Raw genomic sequence first — 10,313 nt, forward strand, 5'->3', positions numbered from 1 at the left:
ATGACTGGGTTTCCCAAGGTCAGTAAAGTTCCTGTTAGTTGTACCTAACCCTTAATGAACCTAGTAGAGTAAGAGTCCTCACTGTTTATCATCAGGGTCCTTCGGATCCTTTGCATTTGTTTATGTTTTAAGTCATTTTTATGAATAATTAAGAGAAGTTAAAAATACAGGAATAATGTAGAACAAATTTACTAGACATTTCAACAAGTATTTACTAAAACTTCTTTATTCTTTTTTTTTTCTAAGTTTTATTTATTTAAATAGGTAATCTCTACACCTAACATGGGGCTTGAACTCATGACCCTGAGATCAAGAGTCACACACTTAACTGAGCCAGCCAGGCACTCCTATAACCTCTTTTCAAAAAACCTTTTTAAGAAGTTAGTTGTGTTCAAACGTTAGAAGACATGAAAGAATACTATTATGAACTTTGTTAACAAAATGAGACTGTCCAGTTTCTTGTTGTACAGTATTTATGCTGATGTCATTCCTGAACACCATATTTCTTTTTTGTCTATAGAAATTTATTATTAGTATTCCCATTGATATTTGGGCTTCTAAAGTCTTCTAGTCTGAGGTTTCACTTAAAGATCAATTTCACCATCTTTAGAGGCTAATGTAGTCAAGTATATCCCAAATATTCCATGGGACATACCTAAACTAGAAACCTATTTTTTTTTTTTTTCAATCTGAAATTCAAATTTAATCAGGTGTCTGGGATTTTTATTTGCTCAATAAAGCAACCCTACTAAAAGCAGACTACAAAGATGTTATCTCGACTCTTTAATACATTCTGGAAAGATGATTTAGCACTTTGGGCAATGCCATACAGAAACTAAAATGTGAGTGTTGAACTCTTGCATGTACGAACTTTGGTGATTTCATTATTTTTCTGTTTTCTTGTCAGTTAAATCTTTATTGGCAGAGTTGGGAATCACTGATGAGTAACTATGAGTAATGATAAAATAGTGAAATGTTATGAAATATAGGAAATTAGGAACACTAAAATTCCATAATATAGCTTAGATTTTTAAAAGGGTTTTAATGGATGTACATGGTAGTTGCAAGATAGAATGAGGGTGGTTCCCCCCCCTCCCCCTTTTAAAAAAAGGTAAATTTGGCTTTTGATCTTTGGAAGACCTGTAAGAAAGAATAAGATTAATAAAATATAAATCCTTACAAATAAAACTGATGAAAAGAGACTCAATCTAAAATTGAGTCTAAGTGGACACTGGTGGTGATATACTGAGAGTTAAGTGGAGTTATTGTGCATGGAGATATAATGCATAGAGATCTAAGTGTAGTTAGGCCTCAAAAAGGGGAAAGTAATCTGGTTTCCCACAGTCATAGATGTCAGATAATAGCAAGGGAGGCATTTCTGAGTAGCACGTCAGCCATATTGAGCTGTTGAGAGAGAAACTTCTTGTGAGTGATCTAAATCACAGAATTTAGAAGCCAACTTCTTTCCTTCATACACCGTCCCACCTTTTTATAAACAAATATATTTCCAGGAAAAAGTTTTAGATCAAGGGTTGGCAAACTGTGGTCCATGGACCAAATGGCAAACCATTGGCAAACCAACCAACAGTCCATGGACCAAATCTGGCCTACTCTGGTTGGGAAAAATATAAAAATGAAAAGCAGGACATGAAGATTATATGAAATTCAAGTATCAGTATCCATAAATGAAGTTTTATTGACACTCATCCATGCTTCTTTAGAAATTGTCTTATGCTACTTTTGTGCTCCAATGACAGAATTAAGCTACATGCACCAGAAATCTATACCCTTCAGAGACTAAAATTTACCATCTAGCCATTTACAGGAAAAGTTTGTCAATCTCTGATCTAGAGTGAGCTAAATTTAACTGTACTTACATATTTATATTTTATTCTTACTAAACAATGTGTTTTTTTTGTTTTGCTTTATGTTATGTTAGGCAAGAAACTTACTTGGGATTAGTAACAAATTAGATTAGATCTTCCGAATGATTGAAACATATTTTTATAGAAGAAAAGGAGTAGGATGAAAATTTTGTGGGAGGGAGGTCAGGTAAGGGTACTCATCTTGAGACAGGTGCATGTTCAAGTGCCCTATTTGTAGGACCTGCAGTCTGAGGTGATTGAACTTAGTCCTTACCTCTATACTTTTAGAATTTGCTTTCTTGAGTTTTGTGACCTCAGTGGTAATAGTATGCCTTCAATAGTATAACTTCATGTGGTAACAATATTCCTCCATTAATAAGAAGTTTACAATTTTTACCAGTATTTGAAAAATCTGGGAAGAGATCTGGTAGAGTTACATCCTTCTAAGGTGCTATCGAGAACTGGTTTGAAGACATTATATTTCTGCAAAGACAGTGGAGATTTTATGATATTGTTAAACAGTAGGCAAAAACTAAAATGTTAGAAATGAAACTTTTTGAGAATTTAGCGGGTGGAAATAACTTTTGTTAATCATAGTGATTTTAGATTGAATAGATAGGGTAATCTCAAATATTTGATGTGACAAATACTTAAAAGGGACATTAATAGGTGCCTAGCTGACTGAATCAGTTAAGCATCTGACTCTTGATTTCAGCTCAGGTCATGATCCCAGGTCGTGGGATCAAGTCCTGCATTGGGCTCCATACTGAGCATGGAGCCTCCTTTTAAGATTCATATTCTCTCTCTCTCTCTCTCTCTCTCTCTCTCTCTCTCTCTCTCTCTCTCAAATAAATAAATAAATAAATAGATAGATAAATAAATAAGATATTAAAAGGACAACTTAATTTTAATATCTACCATGTTTAAGAGGCTGTAGTAAGCTCTGTACTATAACTTTTACTTGTATTTCTTATTCTCACAACAATGTTAACAAGTGATTTATCAAAATTTTGATAAAATTCCTGAATAGCCAATTTTTATGAAAGGGTTGAGTTTTTAAAGACTCACAGTTTGACTATTCCCCATGAAATAATATCAGGTAGGGGAGACTCATTCTCATAGTACACAGATCCACCTGTATTATGAAATGTCTGTTTTTTGCCTCAAATTGTTGCTACCAGCATTTGAAAAACTAATGGCTTCAGTGTTATAGCAGCTGTTTGACCTCTGTGTTTTACCGCAGCAGATTTTCACTGTTTTTGACTACTACTAAATAAATGCATGAGTGACATTGCTATAGTCTATTAAAAAGATTTCATATTACGGTATTAAATATTAAAATATATCTTCACATAACAGGAACCTCAGTTACCCAAAGACCTTCTCATGCAAGCCATTATAATTTAAGAATTTTTTTTTTAACGTAGCTGCTAAAGTGGTGCCACCATGTGGTAATAGCAGAAACTCAGTTTAGAGTTCACTTTGGCGTACCAGCTTTTAAACTACATTTTTTAAAGTGATTTTCAAAATTTTTTGTGGGATTCATAATTTGTATATTAAGTAAGGCTTTATGTCAAACGTGCCTAAATCTTTTTTCAAATTTTTTTATTGTAAAATATAGATAACATAAAATTTATCAGCCTAATCCTATTTAAACATACAGTTCAGTGATATTAAGTGCATTCATAATGTTTGCAGCCATTACCACCATATATCTCTAGTATTTTTTTTCATCTAGTAAACCTGAAACTCTACCCATTAAACATTAGCTTCCCATTCTCCCCTCTTCTCATTTCTTCAAAACCACCATTCTACTTTTTGTCTTTATGATTTTGACTACTATAAGTACCTTATATAAGTTGGAATCATACAGTATTTGTCTTTTTGTGACTGGCTTATTTCATGTACAATAATGTACTTCAGGTTCATCCATGTTATACCATGTGTCAGAATTTCTTTTTAAGCTGAATAATATTCCATTATTTATACCACATTTTGTATATCCATGTGTTATCTGTGGATGTATATGGGTTCTTGCCACATTTTAGCTATTGTGAATAATGCCACTAAGTTCAAAATCCTGTAAAATGTGGCATTCAACTTCAAGGAAAAGACGTCTATCTTTTAATAGGTCCTAAACTGGCTTGTGTTGGCTTGCCTGATGTTCTATAGTATGTATTTCTTTTCCAGGTGAACCGTCCTATTGGCAGGGTACAAATCTTTACTGCAGACTTGTCTGAAATTCCCCGTTGCAACTGTAAAGCTACTGATGATAACCCCTGTGGGATAGACTCCGAGTGTATCAACCGCATGCTGCTCTATGAGTGCCACCCCACAGTATGTCCTGCCGGAGGACGCTGCCAAAACCAGTGCTTCACTAAGCGCCAGTATCCAGAGGTTGAAATTTTTCGCACATTACAGAGGGGCTGGGGTCTCCGGACAAAAACCGATATTAAAAAGGTGAAGAAAGTTTTTCATAATTTATAGATTTTTTTTTTCTTCTTTGCATTTGCTTAATAGGAGTAGTTATTCTTGATGAATAGGAGATGATCATTAGAGGGAAGATAAGATAGTTAAGGATTAACCTTACTATTAGTCTTGCTGTGTCCTTCTAGAGTTTATAGGCTTGGGAAAGTCTCCTTTACCTCTAAAGTCCTTAGTATTAAACATGTTCACTGTGTATGAGGATGAAAAAATGAAGGGAATTCATAGAGATACTGTGACCTTATTTGCTCTTTTGTGACAATCCTGGAACCTGTAGTTAAGAGAAAGGGGATAATGAACATGTGATACAAAGGTGTTAATCACCTAATAAAATCTGTTTTCACTGGGTTTGAGTTCATGGAAAATGAAGAAGAGGATTAGGCCCTCTGTACTAAAAAGCACACTAACATCTACAATTTCAAACTTAGAAGGACCTGCAAGTTTCTGATAATATTATGTAGTCTTTGTGTAGAATAAATTTTGACATTTTAATAAAATAAACTTTATTCTAGTTATGCTTTCTGAAGAATTCTGAAGTTTGTCTCTAGAAAAGGAAGTGAATATCTGTTTCGTTATTTGCTAAGTGGTTATTATCTACTGTGTGTTGGGCATTGTGCTCCAAATGCAGTGATCAATAATAGAGACATGGTTCATGTTTTCATAAAGTTTACATTCTAAGGGGGGCAGACATTGATCAAGTAATCACCCAGTGTGGAAGCACAAAGGGTTCTGGAGGCAGTGGTAAATGGTAAAGGGCCTGAAACTAGCTTTGACTCTGAGAATATTTTAAGTTGAAAATTGAAAGACAAATAGTTGTTGGCTTAGACTAGTTGAGTGTTAAAGCATTGCAGGCAAGGTGGACAGCAAGAGTGAAAGCTAGTATGGCCACAGTGTCAGGAGGACAGTATTGTAAAATGTGGAAAGGCAGCAGACAGAGCACGTTCTCTGGAAAAGGATCATAGTTTAGGGAAACTGACTTTCAGGTTTGGGGGCACTTAAAGGGTTCAACTATCCATGTCAGCATTATAATGGAGGCCTAGTTTACTTACTTTCATCTTGGTTGATCTTCATTGTCCAGTGTATCCCAGTCTTTCTCCTGGTAACCATGATAGGAGTGGGGAGGTGGTTTTCATTGTCAAATAGTTGAAGCATCGTATTTGTGTTTCTTGAATAATCCTTTGCTAAAGTGACTAGTTACGTGTACATGAACTTCTTTGGAGATTGTTATTTTCATTAATTTTTTAAAAAATAAGGTCTACCTGGGAACACAGTTGTGCTTTTTGCCATTAAGAGCTATTTCTTGTTCTAGGGTGAATTTGTGAATGAGTATGTGGGTGAGCTAATAGATGAAGAAGAATGCAGAGCTCGAATCCGTTATGCCCAAGAACATGATATCACTAATTTCTATATGCTTACCCTAGACAAAGTAAGTAATTTGTGTTACTTCCATTGTTATAAGATTGTGAAATTGATATTGTCCTAGTCATAGTGTTTGTAGGCATGGATTCACCACCCAAAATAATGTCTTTCCCTTAAATTTATAGGGATTGCTTGGTCAAGGTTCTGGAGTAGCTCAGTTTGCCCATTTCTTGGTATACATTCATTGCCAGAGGCAACAAAGCTATTTGCTTTCTTTTTGAACTGTTTAATTTGGGTATTATGTCTTTTAGTTTTTCCTATAGGATTAAAACTTGAAGCCAACAAAGTAAAATAATCATTCTTTTACCCTTTTGCTTTACAGATTGAGAAGCTGATTTGTTAATATTTAGTACATTAAGAAGGTCTTAAAAATTGATTTTAGAACTCAGCTTCTGAACCCAACTCATCTTTCCAATTATAGGAATTTGCTGATGAGTTGCATTTCATTGGTGCCTAGAATTCTATTTGGGACTCATTCCTGATTCTAGCATCTTAGTGTGTTTATTTTCTGTGTATCAGATTCTTCCTAGTATCTGAATATTAGGGTCTGCCAGCTCCCCACCTCCACCTCTTTCACTGGCTGTTACAACAGATTTCTTTCCTGGTGTGAAACTTTGTGAACATTTATCAAGTTGAACCCTTTGGTTTATGAGATCATCACCTCCAGATATTCACATCTTAGTTTGAGATGGGGTCACATTATCAGTATTAAAATCTGCTTAGGTGATTTTTTTTTTTTTAATTTTTTTAACTTTTATTTATTTTTGAGAGAGAGAGTGCAAGTAGGGGAGGGGCAGAAAGAGAGGGAGACACAGAATCTGAAGCAGGCTCCAGGTTCTGAGCTGTCAGCACAGAGTCTGACATGGGGCTCAAACCCATGAACTGTTGAGATCATGACCTGAGCTGAAGCCAGACGCTTAACCAACTGAGCCATCCAGGTGCCCCCTACTTAGGTGATGTCTAATGTGTAGCCAGGGTTCAGGACTACCTAATTGAGAGGATGGGACAAGCTGCTGCTTCTAAGACAGTGGTCCTAAACTTCAGCATGTATCATAATCATCTAGTAGGCTTGTTATAACACAGATTGCTAGGCCCCACCTAAAAGTTTCTGCTTTAGTATATCTGAGGTGCAGCCCAAGAATTTGCATTTCTAGCAAGTAACAGATGTGGATTAGTGACTACACTTTGAGAACCACTCCTGGGAGAGTCAGATTTGACAAGTAGGAATTCTAGCTTATTAAAATACACAGGAAGTGTCTAATGAGCAGCATCTTTTGGAATTCTAGGACCGAATCATTGACGCTGGTCCCAAAGGAAATTATGCTCGGTTCATGAATCATTGCTGCCAGCCCAACTGTGAAACACAGAAATGGTCTGTGAATGGAGATACCCGTGTTGGTCTTTTTGCCCTGAGTGACATTAAAGCAGGTAAGAATCAATTAAGGATTCTGGAGCTAAGAAAGGAATGTCAGGTTTGAGCATCTAAAAATTCCCATATGCCCCATAATCCCAAAATGAGGTTTGCAAATTCTTGAGGATATATAAAAGACTTACAGGTACCAGGTGGTACTTGGCTTGGAGTATTTTCTTGGTGGTGGTGGTATGGTAAAATATACATAACATAAAATTTATCATTTAACCATTTTTTAATGTGTATAATTTTGTGGCATTAGATCCATTCATGTTGTTGTGCAACTAACACCTCCATCCATGTCTATAACCCTTTCATCTTCCCCAAGTGAAACTGTGCACCCATTAAATGCTAACCCCCATTTTCTCTCTCCTCAGCCCCTGGCACCACTGCCAGACACTGTTCCAAGCATATTATATTTAATCCTTGCAAAAATGCGAGGTATATGGTATACCTATGTTACTTGAATTCTTAAGTCTGGCACTTCTAACCACCCTGGAGGAGTGTCCTGTGTATTAATTACTCAAATGTTAGCCACATGACTTTAGTTCTTAAATCTCTCCTGACTGCTTTCAGTACATTTGTACTTGGAACTTTATAGTCTTTATCCCTGGGGGTAGATTCCTCTACCAATCTCGGCACAAGTTTTTCTTCTCTTTTCTCCCATATTCACTTAGCTCAAGTAGCATGGTGTGGGAATTCACAGACCTTGTTCTTGTTCTCACTTGACTTCCAGTCTGCATGGGTGGGATAAGGGGAATGAGACAGAATGTGCTCAGTGCTATGTGGAGTGTCTGTGGGAGCTGCAGCCTTGGCAGGTAGAGTCTGAACTTTTCAGCTTGCTCTCATCTCATTCAGCTTCGTGGATTCTTCACATACCTGTTATACTTTGTCTACTACATGTATCATACTCCTTGTTTATCTTTTCTCCATCGCCCTTTGCCATCCCCTAAGTGCAGACCTCTCAAGGATTATTGTATATTGGACTCTTTTCTAGAAACATATGAGTCTTTCTTTTATGTGTACCGGTACCTTCTGATTTATTCTCTGTGCAGTATGTTTATATAGTGGATGGTGGGTAAGCAGCAGGTTATGTCAAGTATCCTGCTATCTTAAACTTTGTATATGTATGGTTGAGTTGCTTTATAAGTGCATTAAATTAATAAAAATTCAGTTATATACTTATAAATTGTGTAATAAGAATGGAATTGTATGAATAGAATTATCTATCATTCAGTGTGGTATTTCACAGTGGGTGTGAGAGGGGAGACATAACCCTGCTGTTATCTGGGTCAGTCTTCAGTTCCTGTAAGCTCCTTACATTGTGAACCTCACCAGGACATGAGTGATTCGAACCATTTGGACCCCTAAATGTAAGGCAGCTGCTTTATAATTTGCTTAGCCAAATAAGCAAATAATGATCTATATTAATTCAATATTAGATGAAAAACTATATGTATTGGTTAGTCTCACTGATGGAAGATAGGTCAGTCTGCAATGGGAAATCTTCCTAAGATTTGATAATTTTGACCTAATGATTATCATTTTATATGTTAATGGTGAACCATTACCCCCACCCAGAAATAGTCTCTTTTGTATACATATAGAGAATTATTTTGTTAGGCTTTCCCTAATGTGCTTTGAATTTGAATGTTGGTGTGTTTTCTTTGCTCTTTGCTCTGATAAAATGCACTTTTGACAGAAAGGGGACAATTTGTATCTTAAATCTGTACATCTTTGTTTTTTTTTTTTTTAATTGTTTTAGCTCATGTATTTATTTTGAGAGAGAGAGAGTGCGTGTGAGACAAGGAGAGGGAGGGAGGGAGGGAGGGAGGCGCAGACTCCTTACCATCTGCACAGAGCCTGATGTGGAGCATGAATTCACGAACCACGATGTCATGATCTGAGCCAAAATGAGTCAGACCCTCAACCGACTGCGCCAACTAAGGAGCCCCTGTACATCTCTTTTTAAAGTTTACAAATTACTGCTATGTGCATTATGCCAAATTTTCTAAACAAGCTTGTGAGATTATTGTTGTTTCTTCATTTAACAAATGTACTCAGGGCTCAGATCACCCAGCTAGATTGTAGTAACAGGGATTTAAAGCCAGACCTTAGGTCTGTGGTATAGAGTTCTCTGGCATTACTCTGTATTGAGATGTCTCTCTTACTTAAGTTCTGCCAGGTTTGGCACAGAACAACAGGTGTTTTCTTCATACTTGCATTCCTAGTGCCTAGCAAATCACTGTATACAATGAGTTGTTGTTTGTTAGGTTTTGGTAATGAATTAATATATTTAGTACCTGAATGGGTTAGAAAACAAACAACTTGGGATAATTAACATGTCTGTAGTAAAGGCTATTTTAAATACTAAGTTGCTGAGCCATTTATGTTTTTCTGTTATTAAGTGTATTTGCTGATTAATAATTTTACAGGATTAGAATTTATTAATATAGTGGTGTTAGAGTTAGTAAATCCCTTCCTACCCTCCCAAAGTTTTGTTCTCTAATAAGTCAGTATCCTTTATGATTAATACAGAAATAACGTAATTAGGGGTACTTGGGTGGCTCAATTAAGCATCCCAACTTCAGCTCAGGTCATGGTCTCGCAGTTTGTGCATTTCAGCCCTGCATCAGGCCATGTGCTGACAGCTTGGAGCCTGGAGCCTGCTTCAGATTCTGTGTCTCTCTCTCTCTCTCTCTCTGTCTCTACCCCGTGCTTGCTTGTGCGCTTGCTCGGTCTCTCTCTCAAAAATAAACATTAAAAAAAATTTTTTTAAAGAAATAAGGTAATCAAAGCCATAGATGTTAATATATTCATGGTCTTTTATGCAGGCACTGAACTTACCTTCAACTACAACCTAGAATGTCTTGGGAATGGAAAGACTGTTTGCAAATGTGGAGCCCCAAACTGCAGTGGCTTTTTGGGTGTAAGGCCAAAGGTACCTTCCAAACGTTTCCATCGGGAATAATGGTGTGGTCCTCCCTCCCTAACCAGTGGCACGGCTGACTCTTTAAGATGTCTCTTTGGAATTAAAACATTGGGGTCTGGCACTTAAATAAGCATTCTGATGATCAGTTTGGTTATACAAGAGCTGATCTTTGGGTATTGTTGATGTGTTTTAAGCAGTCTGA

The 10,313-nt window shown here is 36.5% G+C and overlaps 1 protein-coding gene across 10 annotated transcripts in view; it reads left to right on the forward strand.

Annotated features, from left to right (window-relative positions):
• Positions 1-10,313, forward strand: part of NSD1 (nuclear receptor binding SET domain protein 1) — a 146,595-nt gene that overhangs the window by 126,512 nt on the left and 9,770 nt on the right. For all 10 annotated transcript variants that reach the window (XM_019450430.2, XM_019450436.2, XM_053907120.1 and 7 more), the window contains 4 exons: positions 4,056-4,325; positions 5,659-5,775; positions 7,055-7,196; positions 10,014-10,120. In XM_019450430.2, coding sequence (XP_019305975.2) covers positions 4,056-4,325; positions 5,659-5,775; positions 7,055-7,196; positions 10,014-10,120 — 636 coding nt within the window. The remainder of the gene's footprint in view (positions 1-4,055; positions 4,326-5,658; positions 5,776-7,054; positions 7,197-10,013; positions 10,121-10,313) is intronic.

The sequence above is a fragment of the Panthera pardus genome, unplaced genomic scaffold (genome assembly GCF_024362965.1).
Source record: "Panthera pardus isolate Hobbes unplaced genomic scaffold, ASM2436296v1 HiC_scaffold_2, whole genome shotgun sequence".
NCBI classification, from domain to species: Eukaryota; Metazoa; Chordata; class Mammalia; order Carnivora; family Felidae; genus Panthera; species Panthera pardus.